The sequence below is a fragment of the Cyprinus carpio genome, chromosome A17 (assembly GCF_018340385.1).
Source record: "Cyprinus carpio isolate SPL01 chromosome A17, ASM1834038v1, whole genome shotgun sequence".
Taxonomy (NCBI): Eukaryota; Metazoa; Chordata; class Actinopteri; order Cypriniformes; family Cyprinidae; genus Cyprinus; species Cyprinus carpio.
In genome coordinates this window covers 9,823,861-9,839,915 of record NC_056588.1, presented here as the reverse complement: position 1 = coordinate 9,839,915, position 16,055 = coordinate 9,823,861, and the positions used below count along the sequence as shown (strand labels likewise).

Genomic DNA, 16,055 nt, shown 5'->3' with positions numbered 1-16,055 from the left:
GCCGGGTAATGCATAGCAACTCACTGATATATCAAGGCAAAGCCCATTATTAAATAAAGAATATACTGTATACATTCACTCAATACATAAAAAAAAAAATGCATACCTCAGTAACAGGCAGCTCCAGCTGCACCATGTCTTCTGGCTTGGACACAGGAGCCTGGAGAGCAGTGTCCAAAAGAAGGATCCCATTCAAGTCCTTTCTACAGCCAACAGCGTAATCGTCCACAAACAGCACCTTATCCACGGCTGGGAAGTACTGACACCTCACCCGACCCCCGGGTTTAGCTGTCACAAAACACACATACAACAAGAGAGGGTGATCATTAGACTTACAAACATACATGTCAAATAATTAAACACAAGTTAAACAATGTTAAGTTAGAAACTATATTTGACATGAAGGATAATATATATATATATAAAGTAAAAAGACACCAAAGGCCATGCATAATTAATTATTAAAAGCTAACTGCATTTACAATTTACACTACTGTTCAAATGTTTGGGGTTGGAAATATTTTTTTAAATCTTCTGGAAAGACTTAGGCTTAACAAAGGCTTCATTTTATTGTATAAAACATACAGAATAATATTTTGAAATATTCTTACAATATAAAATATAACTTGTTTTCTAGTTTTTATAACATGTTTTCTATTTTTAATACATTTGAAAATGAAATGTATTCCCATGATGTCAAAGCTGAATTTTACTCTTTTGCTCCGGTCTTCAGTGTCACATGATCCAAAAGAAATCATTCTAATATGCTGCCTTGGTGCTCAAGAAACATTCTTAGTATTAGCAGTGTTGAAAAGGGTCATGCTAATAAAAAAAAATTTTAAGTTAATTTTTTTTATTTATATATTTTTTAAGTTAATTTTTCCCCCTCAGGATTCTTTGATTAATAAAATGTTCAGAAGAACTTGAAATTAAAATCTTTTGTAACATGATAAATGTCTTTAGTGTCACTTTTTATCATTAAAAAAAAAAAAAAAAAAAAAATTATATATATATATATATATATATAATTTATTTAACCTAAACTTTGAATGGTAGAGTACAACTGAAATACTTGTTTCTTAGAAAAAAAAAATTAAAGAAAGAGAAATATTGATTAAATTTGTTCTAAGCTACACACTCGTTTTTACACATTATAACTGAAAAAGAAGCATCCAGAACATTCACCAACATCAAATGAAAAAAGTGAGAAATAAGCATGTCATTCCAAAATGTTCTCCTCCTTTTTACCCAAGAAAAAAAAGCCAAGCATCCTTTAACAAACATGAATGACAGAAAGCTGTATGAAAATATGACTGGAAAAAAATAAATAAATAGCAAAATATTTTCAGTAACAATACAATGCTATTATTTTACAACCTGTTATCAAAAATGCTTTAATCACAAGCAATTTATACCTGCATTTTGTCTCTTTAATGTATTTTAAATCACACATCTCAACACGAGGAACAAAGAGCAACAGCCACCCCCCAAACCTGCTCCTAAGTAGCTGTTACACACTCAGGAGGGAAAAAAGGAAAACCTCTCCAATCAATATTATCCAAACAAGCATGAGTCGACTGTTCTGTGCTAGCAGCTCTCTGTGCCGAGACTCCCTGCTAAATAACCTAATTGCAATTTCAAACATACTGGTTTAGTTGCGCGTGATATCTGCAACTCAGCAATATCCAACTATCACAAGTCTCTAAATGTAACCCAACCACTAGCTTACTCTCTGCCCAAAAGTACAGACTTCTTGTTGCACACGGGATTTTCAACAAAGAATCACATGTGCTATGGTGTCACTGGTGAGAGACCAATCATTCCTTGCATTTCATATGCATCCATGAATAAATAGCATGATTTAATTTAAAAATGGTGAGTGTTACAAAACAGCACATCTACTGTAGCTACTGTAATTCCAACCGCTGATTTGCTGGAGACATGAATGAAGTTAAACTCTTTAAATTGGCCTTTCAGATTAGTCCTGGACTAAACGTCACATTCACAACCTTCAGTTTAAAATCATTTCAATCTGGCCCTGGAGTTTACCTGGAAAGTGGCTTAAAGCTACATTCACAAATGTTCATTACCACACATTTGAAAGAGGACTTTAAAAGACAAGTGTCACTGCAAAAACACCCGTTTACATCCTTTAGTGTACCGCTGTCCTTTTTTAAAAGCATATAGACAAGTAGTCTCATCTTGTGATAGTCAATGAGTCTGAAAGAGTACCAGTTTAACCCATTTGCTTATTCAATATTACAGCTTCAGGCAACAATACACACCTCTAGTGTAATTATGTATGTCTTTCATTACAAAGGCCTCATTCCAGCATTTAACAAACAGAACAAAAGATAAAACACTTTAACACAGACTGACAAGATCAACAATGTACATATATACTAACACCACCACCACAGGGACTCATTCTTACGTTCAAAACGACGTTTAACAGCAAACCTGAACAGAAAGCACTCGAGCCTTCACAAACCATGCATACCATCATAAAATTAACACAAATTCATAATATTCACATTTTACGCAACTGTACAGACAGCTGTCACCTGTCAGGAGTTACATAAATATGAGCAGTGCTACTGATCCGTAGCAGACATGCTAGGCTAACGTTAGCATGATTAGCTAAAGCTATGCCAGCTTATTTAGAGCCAAAAGTCAAAAGATTGTTTACCGTGAAAGCACAAAAACCTATGTTAATATGCACTATAAGTCATTGACATGTATTGAGATATTGGTTGGATGTCAGTGACACCAAGTACGAGAAAGACACACACCTACGAGGCGATGTGTTTTGGATTAGCTTTAGTACCGATTTACCCAAATATCGCATCAGCTTTTCGGTCGTGTCTTGGTTTAACTTTAGCTTTATTTAACTTATAAAGACAAGGAGTAGCGTGTAATGTAAATAAGCAGTACTGATATGTACATCGCGTTCGTGAATAAACGTGGCAATGTTTACAGTGATCCGGCAGCACAACAGATCCAGGAGGCCCTAAACAGTGAGGACCAGGAGGCCCAAAGACTGTCACAACAGCAACTCTATCACTCTCACCAAACCCTACACATTACCACATACACCCATCAGGAGTGATGGACGGTCCATACGGTGTCGATCTTAAAACACACCTCTATCAGGAGGCACTGGAGTGGAGAATCACTCTCACACAGTCCTTCATACCAGAAATATCACATAGCGATAAAGGGACAGAGTATTTTGACAGTCCTCCACAAGGAGTCCAAAGAGGAGTCATTCCCACAACACTGCACCATATGAAGATCAAAAACTATCTACCAGGATCATCTCGACATTCTCCTTCTCCATCAATAGCTATAGGAGGCAAGGATCTCCTGTAACGTTACTTCTCCTCTATGACGAGGTCCAGCCCAGGATTCTGTGCTATGATCCCGGCCGGCCTGAATAAATCCTCCAGATCCCCTCCGAGCCGAAACTCACCGTGCAGAGCCGAGGCCTGTAAAATAGCCCCGGAGGTGCCGTCGATGACTTTGATGCTGCCCCGGCTGCTGACGGCCAGGATGGCGTTAAGGGCCGGGTGGTAGGACAGACTCCGTAGGCCCTCCTCGTCGCAGCGCAGGCAGCCGTCTCTCAGCACGACCCAGTCCGGCGAGCCTGGCGAGGCCGCCGCCGCCGCCGCCATCTTCCTGCTATCTTCCCTTCCTGCCTTCCCTCCTCCTTCAGTAGCTCCTCCGTGGACGCGACTCGACGAGAAAACGTTAAAGCTGAATCCCGAAGTACCGCTGCGCTTCCACTGCGGGATCTAAACCTCCTCCCGATACCGCAGGAAGCAGCTATTCACCATCAGCGGAGCGGAAACCAGCGGCTCCTTCTACCCACACACTCAGAGTAGAAACGGAACTGGCGTAGTCACCGTGTGATCGCCCGCCGAACCTCAGGGGGCGCGATAGATAGATAGATAGATAGATAGATAGATAGATAGATAGATAGATAGATAGATAGATAGATAGATAGATAGATAGATAGATAGATAGATAGACAGATTTCTATTTGCAATTTTCTTTATTTTACATTTAATTTACGGTATCGTTACTTTCTGTTTGAAAACAAGCTTCTTTTTTTCAACAGAAGCACATTAGAAAAACTCACACCTTTGAAGGTTCTTGTAGTTAAAGATAACAATTATTTAGTATTATGTCAAACCAATCATTTATCTTTATAAATTGATCATTTTTTACATTTTGTAATAATGAATATTAAATAAACCAATAAATCATTGCTATTAAGTAATCTTATTCCCTGACATTAATGAGATTCACAACAAAAAGTGTAATTACAGAGTCAACAGATTTTAATTTGTTTCATGAATATAACAATTTCCAGACTCAATTGTTTTAGCTAAACTAATATGGTAACATATGTCTGCAGTGTACACATCACCAGGTAGAAAGTTGTTTTCAATTGCATGTTCTACAAATAAAAATTCCTTTCCTTTTTGGCTACATTTACATAAATAAAATACACCACAGCTATATAAAACGACCAGTTCAAGGCACCCATACATAGCAGACCTTTTTAATCTAAGCTGTACTGCCTGCACACTCTCTTTTTCAATGTAGAACTCATAAATTAAAAATGAAAAGTGATAAGATGAAGAATTCCGTGAAAGTATTGGATCAGTCTACAACAACAAAAACAAAATCTGTCTACCATCAGCTGGTTAACTCACAAATGTTTTAACCATTGTGTATGTTGATGACACAAATTCTGTTACATGACTATGATGCTTCTCATAGTCTTTTACAATATAAAGATCTCCTTTTTATTTTCCTCTTGGGGTTTGTGAATATCATGTAAATCCTGGGCTCCAGATTTTGGTGGCAGAGGGATCTTTGCAACAGGGCTTCCACAGTAAAAGATGCAGCTTTTTATTGTGTACAAAATTAATGGAAGCAGTTAAATACACTAATGTCTGTACACCTCACTCCCCAAAGCATTTAGGATTATAAACAGGCTAAAAGAAAATAAAAAAGGAAAGAAAGAAAATGCAAACTCCTTCTTGGTCTTCATGAAATATCCCAGCTGTGCAACTCTCCACAGTTCTCTTTGTCAGTGTCCAAGCAACGAGCCAATCAAAACCTGTGGTCAATTCAGACTCCAGTATACAGAGACAGGAAGTAGATGTACAAAAGGAAGATGGGATATATGAGAAGGGGTTTCTTCGTTTTGAATTCATCACTGACGAGTAAAGAGGCAGCACTGTATGCAGCCCAGAATACTCCAAAAAGCTAGAAAAAAAAATCATATTTACATATTATTATTATTATTATTATTATTATTATTATTATAATACATAACTTCATATTCTTTTTTTTAAATTCATATTTACCTTTATGAGTGTAGAGACAATGTCAAAACCCCCAATGACCAGGAGAAGTGGAGCTATTACAATGAGTGGGAGCAAAGAATAGCCAATAACTCCAAGCACTTGCCCATAAGACACCTATAAATAAAAATAAAAATCATAAGTGGGCATCTCTTTCTACTTATAAAAATCATATGCTATCTGACGCTTCACAAGATATAAATACCTCTCCACCCAGCACTCTTGCAAGTATGAAAATCATCAGTGATCCAAATATCCAGATTGTAATAATCCAGGAAACAACCTGATTTGTCAACAAAAAAAAAAAAGATATATGACATTAACAAATAATCCAAATTTGAACCGCTAAATCATGCAAGTGACAAGGTCATATTGAAATGAAAAATTACAAAATAATGAATCTCTCCAATCTTTATGCCTTCTTGAAAGTTACTTTAATATGCAGGCATTAATAATGATATACTATTATATTTATTTTCTTAATAATTATTGAATGAATACTCAATGTTTAATTAATTCTAGGGCTGTCAATTAATTAAAACTAAATTAAATTACATATAAAAAACTGCTGAGAAGTAAAAAAAAAAAAAAAATTTCAAATCACGCCTGCATTATGGCAGAATAAATATATTTAAAATATTCTAAAAATTCTAAATATTTGATGAATAGACATTGTGGTTTTAGAAGCTCAAATATCAGCTATTTTATTTCCATGTTATTGAAGATAAACTTGTCACTAGCCTACAGTCTATGGCTATTTTGCATTTTGATGGTAGGTCTATATGCTCATGCATCGTGACTATCAGTGGCGTATTTAGTGTACAGGGGGGCCCCCTTGGTGGAAATCGTGTTCCACGGGGGCCCGACGCAAATGCATGGGTTGCATGGTGCCTAAACACGCTACTGATGACTATATACATAATTATAATACCCATGGTCAAGATACAAAAACTCATGTCTCACTCTGAACTGTCCGTAGATGGAGATCATGGAGAAGAGCAGGACAACAGCCAGCGGTCCCCAGAAATCAGGATTGTCCCTCACCACCTGTCTGTTAAAACCCAGCGAGGGCATGGGCATCAACACACACCTGATCTTGTAGTAGATGTCCTTTAAGTCAATGTCCAACTCCTCCCTGCACAAACACAGACAACCAATAAACACAACCAAAGCAAAAGTGACATCAAGCACCAGAAGTCCCACAAACTCACAGGAGCGGTTTAGTGTCCTCGGTATCATCTTCCTCCACCTCCAGCAACCATCCGTAACCTCTCTGCCTCAGGAAGGTGGTGGCGTAAGCGTCCCTGGAGGAATCAGGGCCCATATTTAGTGTGATATCCGGTGCATCGATGGTGCCGCTGAGCTCTGGTGGATAACAGGTTGTTTTAGATTTATACAACTCACTGTTACATCCCTATTGAATCTACAGAACAACACCCATGTCACGATTAATTAAAAGGTTTGATCATTCACATATTTGGTTATAATCTCATGTTAATGTATGTGTACATAACACACACAAACACAGCCAACTGCATTCCCTCGTAAATCAGGCACACATTTCAGAGCAGAGAAGTGTGGATGCTTTGGGGCCTTTAACTACTGTACCTTCAGAGTCAGTCGAGGAGACGAAGGTAAAATCTCCGTTGGTGGGAGAGAACTGCATGGCTGACAGCGATAACAGCTCGGGCTTCACTCACAATCACACACCGCCGCCGATCGCGCACCTTCACACCATTGCCACGTTTAACGATTCCTACCGAACAGCTTTCGGACGGGACTGCTGGCTCAAAACAATCATGGAGGAAGCAGGAAGTGCAGAAAAACACAGACGACACGTCAAATCCTGGAGCAGAGCGGAACGGGGAGGCACGCGCTCCACCCAGCGACAAACATGAGCAGCGTCAACACATATTCAATGCACAGAGACAGCGCCACCCCGTGACCCTTCTGCGAAAAAATAGGATTACATGTATGACATTTATTATATGTATGACCCAGTCCACCTTCAGATATATGCCTTCCCAAGCCATTTATCTGTCTGTATTATTGAAATTAACTTTTTTTTACACTGTCGTTATAATGTTAATGTTTATGTAATATATAAGTTAGTGTTTTTATTTTAATCAGCGTTACTGACACCATTATTATATTAAATCCGTTGCATGTTATTACACTTGCATTGAACAGAAGTTGTGAGACAGAACTGCAACTGAACTGCATACTGAAGAGATATAGCTAAAATAATCCAAAATCATCTCTTCAGTCATATATCTACAGTTAGTGTACATATAAGACTGAGCATATGAGAATGAGTGAGTATATGTAACAAAGTCAGTATATAAAAGAAACCATAAAAAAACCTTGAAAAGGATCGGCTTTTATAACTGCTTCCGTCTTTTTTTAAATCAATCTCCAAACTGATTATGTCACTAACATCATTTTAATTTTAGTAACGTCCTGTTGATAATGTTGTGTCCTAAATAAGAGAGAGAGAGAGAATAAATAAATAAATGAATAAATAAATAAATATTTTTAGATAGGTTGTGGAATTCCTTGTCCCGCCTCTTCCATGTTTCTGCTCGGTGATTGGCTGTCTTTGTCAGGCGGACCAATAGGGTTATTCTGCAGTGTTGTCACGTTTTTGCCGCTAAAGTCGAACCCCTGTAGCATCAGTCAGGCTCTGAAGCAAAAGTAAGAGCTCTCGGTAAGTTTTTTATTTTATTTTTTAAATGAGTTTAACTTATACATGATTAAGGTATTAGCTAACGTTACAAGCGGTCTGATTCTTTCTCATGGTGTTCAGTTTCGCGAGAATCGTCAGTGTGCTTGTTTTTGGAGGGATTTGGCGGTTAAAGTTTTTTACGGACAGATGAAATAAACATTAAATGTATTAGAGGTTACTTATATAGATGTTTGTCTTTTTACATACGTCCTCGCGGTTGGACGGTTAGGAAGTGTTTTCTGTTGATTTTTGCGGATGTGTTTAATTTCTACAGTGGATCGTGCACGTTATTCTCATTGATGATCTTCAGTGACGTTTGTTTTCATCTGAAAGAGTGACACAGGCTGGGTTCTGATAAACCATCATCTTCAAACATCTGTCCTTCCACACAGACAGCATGGGAATTCAAGGCCTGTTACAGTTTATCAAAGATGCCTCGGAGCCCATAAATGTGAAGAAGTATCGGGGACAGACCGTGGCGGTGGACACATATTGCTGGCTCCATAAGGGAGCATTTTCATGTGCAGAGAAACTTGCAAAAGGAGAACCTACAGATCAGTGAGTAGTTTCAAATATTTGCATGCAATATACTATGAGTTTTTCAATAATTTTTTTCAGTAAAAAAAGCTGTTCAGTAATTTCCAACATCATTTTCCAAGTTAAAATGTGTATTTCGCATGCTCACATTCAATGTGTGTCCACCAGGTATGTGTCCTACTGTATGAAGTTTGTGGATATGCTGCTTTCTTTTGGTGTTAAGCCAATCTTAGTGTTTGACGGACGTAACTTGCCCTCCAAACAGGAAGTGGAGAAGTCCCGGCGCGAGTAAGAACTCAGCAGAATATTTACTTGAGAATAAGTTAATTTGTTTCATTAATAATTAAGAATATTTAATGTATATTTCAATAACAGGCGCCGACAGGCAAATCTGCAGAAAGGCAAACAGCTGCTGCGGGAGGGTAAGATATCAGAAGCCAGAGAATGTTTTACCCGCAGTGTTAATATCACCCCATCCATGGCACATGATGTCATTAAGGTGAGTCCATTGTATCTGATATCTGCAAACAATATTTGTTTTGGAATCAGTGAAAAATATATTTATTGAAGTTAATATACTAGGATGTGATTAGTAGACAGTGGATGTGTTAATTAATTATTATGCAATATTGGAAACAGATTAATCAGGATTTTCCCTTTTTGTTTTGATTAGCATCTTTTCATTTGCACCTATTCGCTGGTTTTCAGACCGCCCAGATGCGTGGAGTGGACTGTGTTGTTGCTCCGTATGAAGCTGATGCCCAGTTAGCTTTCCTGAACAAATCTGGTATCGCTCAGGCAGTGATCACAGAGGACTCAGATCTGCTGGCATTTGGCTGCAAAAAGGTACCAGTGCAGTGTGTAATAGAAAATACACTTGCCTAGGAACCAGATATTGGTGTAATATGCAAGTCTGCAATACACTCTGCCTATTAACCAGATTAATTTTTTTTTCCGGTGAAAGTATCTAAAAATCCTTACAACAAGATACTGTACATTAAAATTGTCTGTCTGGTGTCTGTTTTTGGGTTCTGTTTTTAAGTTTTGATATGTATGTATGTATATATATATATATATATATATATGCTGTGCTATCACAGGAATAAAATATATTCTATATATTAGAATGATTACTGAAGGATCACGTGACACTGAAAACTGGAGTAATGGCTGTTGAAAATTTAGCTGTGCTATCACAGGAATAAATTATATTTTATAATATATTTAAATAGAAGGCTGTTATTTTACATTGTAGAAATATTACTGATTTTTACATTGATCAAATAAAAATAGCCATGGTGAGCATAAGACACTTCCTTCACAAACATTTAAATAAATCTTACCAATAGTAAGGTAGTTTTTTAGCATCAAAAAATATTTCCTAAGGCTTAAACCAAGAAAGAAAAAGACTTGGTAAAACAATAAATCAGGGGTGGCGAATGTCGGTCCTGGAGAGCCGCAGTCCTGCAGAGTTTTGCTTCAACCCTAATCAAACACACCTGAACAAGCTAATCAAGGTCTGAAGGGTTACAGGCAGGTGAGTTTTAATTAGGGTTGGAACTGAACTCTGCAGGGCTGCGGCTCTCCAGGACCGGAGTTCGCCATCCCTGCAATAAATAAACTTGAATCTGGGTGGTGCTGACAGACATGCTGGAGGACAGTTCATTTGATTTAGGATTTAGAGTTTCACGAGTCCACGCTTAATAATAAATAGAGTAAAGGTTATGTATAATTGGCGTGCTGTCTGAGGGGAGGGCTCCGAGCTTGGAATTTGGCCCAAACCCAGAGTATATACATACACCCCCATATATACACCCCACGACTGTGTATATATACCACTTATCTTGTTAATTAATTTGATCACTGAATGTGCTCCTCTTATGTTAATTATCTGAACGTGCTCTTTATGAACTGTACTAAATCAATTTCACTTGTTATGTATTGTTTGAAGTGATTTTAAAGATGGATAAACAGGGTAATGGACTGGAGATTGATCAGTGTCACCTGGGCCGATGCAAATCTCTTGGCAACATCTTCACAGAGGAGAAGTTCCGTTATATGTGCATCCTCTCTGGCTGTGATTATCTGCCGTCTCTGTATGGCATCGGTCTGGGAAAGGCTTGCAAGCTGCTCAGGATGGCAAATAACCCAGATATTCTGAAGGTGAGAGAATAAAAAAAGTTGGTTAGAAAAATGTAGTATATGCTAAACTGGCACAACAAACAGTTAAATATGCTGTTTGCTCATACTTAAGCAACTGATCTTATTACTGAAACAGCATGCGTTATCGCATCCCTCTCGCTAGATGCCCAGGGGACACACTGTGTACTGTGTTTATGCTCTGTTTACCACCTTAAAATTTCAACCTTATTTCATATTCAGCTTGTTCTTTTATGCACAAATGCATTTCATTTTTGTCCTATCTGTGATTTGAAAAATATTTTAGTGGAGAACCATGAGCATCCTTTTTATTGTGAAAACAAATGCAACCAGCGAGCATAACTAGAGCATAATTCGGCATTACTAAACTAACTAAGTCTATGTGATACAGGTGATAAAGAAGATGGGTCAGTACCTGAAGATGGACATCACTGTGCCAGATGAGTACATTGAGGGTTTCACAAAAGCCAACAACACATTTCTGTATCAGCTGGTCTTTGACCCCTTGAAGAGGAAGGTGGTTCCTTTGAACCCTTACCCGGATCACATTGACCCTGCTTCCCTCAGCTATGCTGGAACGTATCTTTTAGACTATTGTATATTGATTAAACCGGAAGTGCTGATCTTACATTTTCACTTAATTAAAATGAACCAATAAATTGTCTTGGCATGACAATTGCAGAAGCTGTTTTTAAATGTGAGCCTTTTTATAAATGTGTATGTTTGTGTTACAAAGCTTTATTTGACTGCAAATTTAACTTAACTTATTAAATGCAGTAATGTAGGAGATGAGAGAGGGCTGGAAATGGCTCTTGGTAATCTGGACATTAACACAATGCAAAGGATAGATGACTTCAACCCTGACGCACATTACACTCAGGTAAACTGGTCATCTTTAATGTCTATTTGCTTGAACCTAAAAATCAGATCCAGCAATATATATTATATCCAGAATTGAAGTTCTTCTCAAGCAAGCCCTGTGCTGCGCTGCCGACGACTTCCATAACCCGAGTGAAGCATATTGATAGGCGTGCTCTTGCTTTCGCTCTGGTTAGTGTATGCTTTTCCTGGAGAAGTGCCCATATAAGGAATCCTGCCCTTTTTGACGTCATACAGGGCCATTCTCGAAAAACACTTTGCGAAACTTATACAAACCCTGAAGGAGTGTCTTTGGCACATAAATACTCTCTTACATCTAATTAGACTTTGGTCATGTTTAGCATGAGAATCCAACTCTTTAGCAGTGTAAATAAGACAGAATACCTGAAATCGCATTAGACATCGCCTGTAAGTTTTTAGTAAATATTTATATATTTTTATTTCAGAGCTATATGAATTACAGAAAGTGATTTTTAATACTTTTAATTTTAGTTAACAATAATAACACTGTGGCTTAGTACCTAAGGTGTCCCTCTCCTCTCTTCCAGCCCTCTAAAGCTGCTCGCAGTAGTTCTTGGAATGACAGATGTGACAAAAGTGGCCCGTTGCAGATGAGTATTTGGAGCAAGAACTACGAACCAGGTTGCACCCAGCCAAAGAGTCCTACCACCCCCAAAAGACTCCCTCCAACCCGAGGCAAAGAGAGGATCATCAGCGTGCAGAGTCTCAAATTGCCCCAAAGAGAGTCACAGGTGAAAAGACCTCGTGAAGGTAAGCATGAATATGAATCTCAAGGATGGGACTGATTATTTTGATATAAACATGCCCAGTCAGGTGTCTTATGTAATATTTTTTCTTTTCGGTTTTTTTTAGACACCAGTCTCTCTGTGGATGACCTGTTAGGGCAGTATTCAGCTGGTGTAAAGAGACGCTGTCCTGAAACTCCACTGACCAACAACAACTTTGTTTCTAAGGAGAAGGGACAGCACAGTGGCAACACAGTTGGACAGTCGCAGCCTCGAAATCGTTTTGCAACACTGTTGCAGTGGAGGAACCAATCAGAAGAGGGCACTGGAGAGCAGGTCACATGCAGCAGGTACAAGCGCATGATGGGAAACTTAAGGAATGTTTACTGCTGCAATCACAAATGACTGCTAGACCTTAATTTTCTTATCACACACACAATCAAGGGTTAAACTGGGCCAAACTGTTATGTGGCAAAATGGCATTAAATATAAAGTACTATATTAACTGGGAGGCCCAGTGGTTGTTCCCTCACCTCCAAAAGCCCAGTTTAAACTCTGCTGACAATAATGATTGACATCTCCATCAGGTTCTTCTGTCATAGTGAATCCAATATGGCAGATACACAGGAAGAGTCGCGAAAACAAGACTTACCTCAGCCTGTGAAGTCTCTAGACACACGTGTCTCACAATCTGGAGGAAACACACCAGCATTGTGTCAGGACCTTGACTCGGAGAGAGAGCAGGCCAAAGATGAGTCGTCCAGCCCACCCGCGTCTCCAGATCACTCTGCCAGGCCTGCTAGTTTGGGTCTTGGGGTCTTTAGTTGGTCAGGAAGCACCAGGGAACTCCGTAAACCTGCTTCACATCCACCCACCTCCACCACAGACAGACACCGGTCTTCCACACCTTCAGGGTTGTCCACCCTGCAGCAGTTCCACAGAAAGAAGGGCAGCTTCTCCTGGGCAGGATCAGGGCTTTCTCTCTTGTCCTCTCCTGTAGAGGGCACTGAAGATGCAGAGAAATCTCCCGGATCTCCTCCGTCTCAGGACAGTGCATATTTCTCTCAGTCCAGCAGCACTTCTGCTGGTGTGGAGGACTCCCTAGTCATGGAGGACAACTCTGATAAGGTAAGAAAATAGTTTTTGATTCATTCATATTTGGTACTATAAAGGAATATTTCACCCAAAAATAAAAATGCTGTAAACGTTTACTCACCCAATCTGTTTGACTTTGTATCTGGTTGGTTACCATTTCCTCTTTTATGTTCTGCAGATAAAACTAACTCTTTAATGTGCTTGCTAAAATGTCTCTTAATTGTAGTATTGTGATTTACAGGCCTAGATACTTTATACAAATGAGTGAAATCATGAACAGTCATGGACTCTGTATTGGAAGTCTATATTGGATATTTAATTGTGCATGCTCATTTGTAATTTTTATATTGTAGATTACCTTTTCTAATGCTTACTTATAGTTCATCTTTAAAAAAATCAATTCAATAACCTATTGAATAAATATTCACTTTTATTCTGTGTAGTAATTAGTGTTGTAATGCCTACGTTTACTTGTAGTAATGCCCACACTTAATTGATCAATTTGTGTTTTATTTGTAGTTTATTTTTAGTATTTTATTAGTATTTTATTTAAACAAAATCATATTGAATTTTATCATTGACCATTTATCACATGTCTGTTTTGTGGGGAGGTTTTTTATTGTTTTTTTTCTTTTTTTTTTTTTGGAAGAAAAGGAGAGAGATTCAGATGGCTCCAACAGCCCAAGCAGTTCTCCCACAGACAAGCTGAAACCCGCTCTGAACAGAACAAAGGCACGTCCGTCTAATCATGACCCAAAACCACAGTCTGCATTTCCATTTCCTCACACCTCACATAGACTGTGGTGGTGGTGGGGGTGGGGGGAATTAAACATTGATATGATTTTTCCCCACCCTCAGTCTGACTTATTGGACCTGTGCTCTAGGTCTCAGGGTTGTCTCGGAAATGGCCTTGTGGGCAGGATAAAGGTGGTAAAATCGAGACCTCCGCACCTGCTAGGCCCAGCGGTCTGAGGAAGAAAGCAAGTGGGAAAAAGAGTACTGTCAACAATGAGAACAGTCCAGGCCTGCAGGCCACCCTCAGTGGCCTCTGGGGGGCCTTCAGCTTCAAAAAGTAAGTCAGCCTGTGTGTAAGTATGTGATTATGTAAATAAAGGATTCAGCATGGCCGATGACAAGCCCTCACAGTGTCCAATTCTACTGTTTATTAATGGCAGTCAGTACCTCCTGTGGCCAGCAGGGGCATAAACCTGTTAACACCAAGAGACTAAACTGATGGGAGTGGTGCTGTAACCTAGTTGATGTGTGAACAACAGAGGTGTAACTAATTGCTTGGGTAAAGTGATAGTCATTGTAGTAGTTTACAGAAGGGTGACGGCTGCTCACTGTGAAAGGAAATGCATTCCCATTATGCAATGCTCCGGCCTGAGTTGAATAATAATGGGAAGTGGCTAATCAACATATGAATTAAATGAAGTCAGTTCAAGGGTGAAACTAGAGAAGTATTTTCTCTCCTATTTTTTGGCATTTGAAAAGTTGTCCATAAGACTTGTGTTTTAATATTTTAAAGCAATATGATAGTAACAGACCGAAATGGCCACATGTTTCGACATGAATGTGTTTAAATGTGTGTGCATGTTTTGTTTTTTTTTTTAAGGGACAATCTGAAGCTGAACACTTGCAAGAAAGGAGAGCCGATGTCTCCAGTCAGGGAGAATGTGATGACAGAACTAACTGAAGCAGATTAAGAGATTCTCATCATCGCAGAATGAATGTCATCTTTTCAATCAAATCATTTTCTTTTAAGAGTAACAGCCAGTCTTTCAAACATACTGTGTATGTTCATGTTTTTGTATGATAAATAAATTTTAGTATAATGAATTTTATTTTATTTCAAGTCAATAAAGACATTATTCTCTCTCTTAATAATGTTTGTTTTTTAAAATGTGCTCAGCTGGATTTATTTCATTTTGACGCCTAAGAAGTTATGCATGAATTTTACATTTTTATGGTGATACTTCTGACTTTTAACTACTGACTTAAGACAAAATATATTCAGTAGGAGATCAATCATAAGTAGGCTTTTAAAAAGCAATGACAAACATTTAATATTCAGTGAATGAGACTGAATGCAAATTATTGAAGGTCATGAAATCAAGTATAGTAAAAAAGGTTCTGCCCTGCAAGCCATTTCACTCAGATATACATCACTAGTGAACAGTCCAAACATTTCTGTTTAAGGGTGACACTATTTTTTTAAAATGCACATTAATGTGATCAATTCATGCATGTTTTATTTAAACAAAAATGTTTTAAGCTCGACTGCAAACTCATTCAGATCACAATGCAGAAACCGTTGCAATACAGAAATTGACCTGTTGCTACTTCTTTAAGTAGTTTATTAATTCCAATTTATGTACACTTACCAAATGAATGTGAGTGTCATGTTCCTTATGTACTATAAACTAAAAAAAAAAAAAATCTAACAATAATTTATTGCCTTTATTAAAGGAAACATTTAAGCTTACCCTGCAGCTGTGTGTATATGTGCAGTGTGAAATGCAATACAGTTTTGGA

At 38.2% G+C, this 16,055-nt stretch overlaps 3 protein-coding genes across 7 annotated transcripts in view; 1 reads left to right on the top strand and 2 right to left on the bottom strand.

The window, feature by feature from the left end:
• LOC109070467 (baculoviral IAP repeat-containing protein 6-like) overlaps window positions 1-3,915 on the bottom strand; it is an 84,572-nt gene extending 80,657 nt beyond the window's left edge. Inside the window, exons 1-2 of the mRNA XM_042773958.1 lie at window positions 3,473-3,915; window positions 107-288 (exon numbers count right to left, since the gene is read on the bottom strand). Of these exons, the coding sequence (XP_042629892.1) occupies window positions 107-288; window positions 3,473-3,674 (384 nt within the window). The 5' untranslated portion in view covers window positions 3,675-3,915. The remainder of the gene's footprint in view (window positions 1-106; window positions 289-3,472) is intronic.
• A 405-nt stretch (window positions 3,916-4,320) lies between these two features.
• Window positions 4,321-7,257, bottom strand: LOC109070481 (protein YIPF4-like). Its single transcript, XM_042773956.1, has 6 exons — window positions 6,987-7,257; window positions 6,590-6,743; window positions 6,342-6,513; window positions 5,584-5,661; window positions 5,382-5,495; window positions 4,321-5,280 (listed from the first exon to the last, which is right to left on the bottom strand). The coding sequence occupies exons 1-6, from the start codon at window positions 7,042-7,044 to the stop codon at window positions 5,143-5,145; spliced, it is 714 nt and encodes a 237-aa protein (XP_042629890.1). The 5' UTR covers window positions 7,045-7,257; the 3' UTR covers window positions 4,321-5,142.
• Window positions 7,258-7,948: 691 nt separating this feature from the next.
• Window positions 7,949-15,407, top strand: LOC109070468 (exonuclease 1). Of its 5 annotated transcripts, none has more exons than XM_042773952.1 (14): window positions 7,949-8,085; window positions 8,496-8,661; window positions 8,809-8,928; window positions 9,016-9,139; window positions 9,349-9,486; window positions 10,591-10,803; window positions 11,192-11,379; window positions 11,578-11,680; window positions 12,228-12,450; window positions 12,553-12,775; window positions 13,013-13,553; window positions 14,169-14,252; window positions 14,405-14,592; window positions 15,136-15,404. In XM_042773952.1, exons 2-14 carry the CDS (start codon window positions 8,501-8,503, stop codon window positions 15,224-15,226), a joined length of 2,397 nt encoding a protein of 798 aa, XP_042629886.1. In that variant the 5' UTR covers window positions 7,949-8,085; window positions 8,496-8,500; the 3' UTR covers window positions 15,227-15,404. The 5 variants fall into 5 exon arrangements, with proteins under 5 accessions (XP_042629886.1, XP_042629889.1, XP_042629888.1 ...); XM_042773955.1 differs by having other exon boundaries at window positions 7,977-8,085; window positions 8,378-8,661; window positions 13,028-13,553; window positions 15,136-15,407; XM_042773954.1 differs by having other exon boundaries at window positions 7,978-8,085; window positions 8,378-8,661; window positions 14,175-14,252; window positions 15,136-15,406.
• The last annotated feature ends 648 nt before the right edge of the window (window positions 15,408-16,055 follow it).

Coding starts and splice junctions, on each gene's coding strand:
- LOC109070481 (XM_042773956.1), bottom strand. CDS start 7,044: ATGCAGTTCTCTCCCACCAACGGAGATTTTACCTTCGTCTCCTCGACT. Junction 6,514..6,589: donor GAGGACACTAAACCGCTCCT/GTGAGTTTGTGG, acceptor GTGTTTGTGCAG/GGAGGAGTTGGACATTGACT. Junction 5,662..6,341: donor CCATCTACGGACAGTTCAGA/GTGAGACATGAG, acceptor TTGACAAATCAG/GTTGTTTCCTGGATTATTAC.
- LOC109070468 (XM_042773952.1), top strand. CDS start 8,501: ATGGGAATTCAAGGCCTGTTACAGTTTATCAAAGATGCCTCGGAGCCC. Junction 8,662..8,808: donor AAAGGAGAACCTACAGATCA/GTGAGTAGTTTC, acceptor TGTGTCCACCAG/GTATGTGTCCTACTGTATGA. Junction 10,804..11,191: donor ATAACCCAGATATTCTGAAG/GTGAGAGAATAA, acceptor TATGTGATACAG/GTGATAAAGAAGATGGGTCA.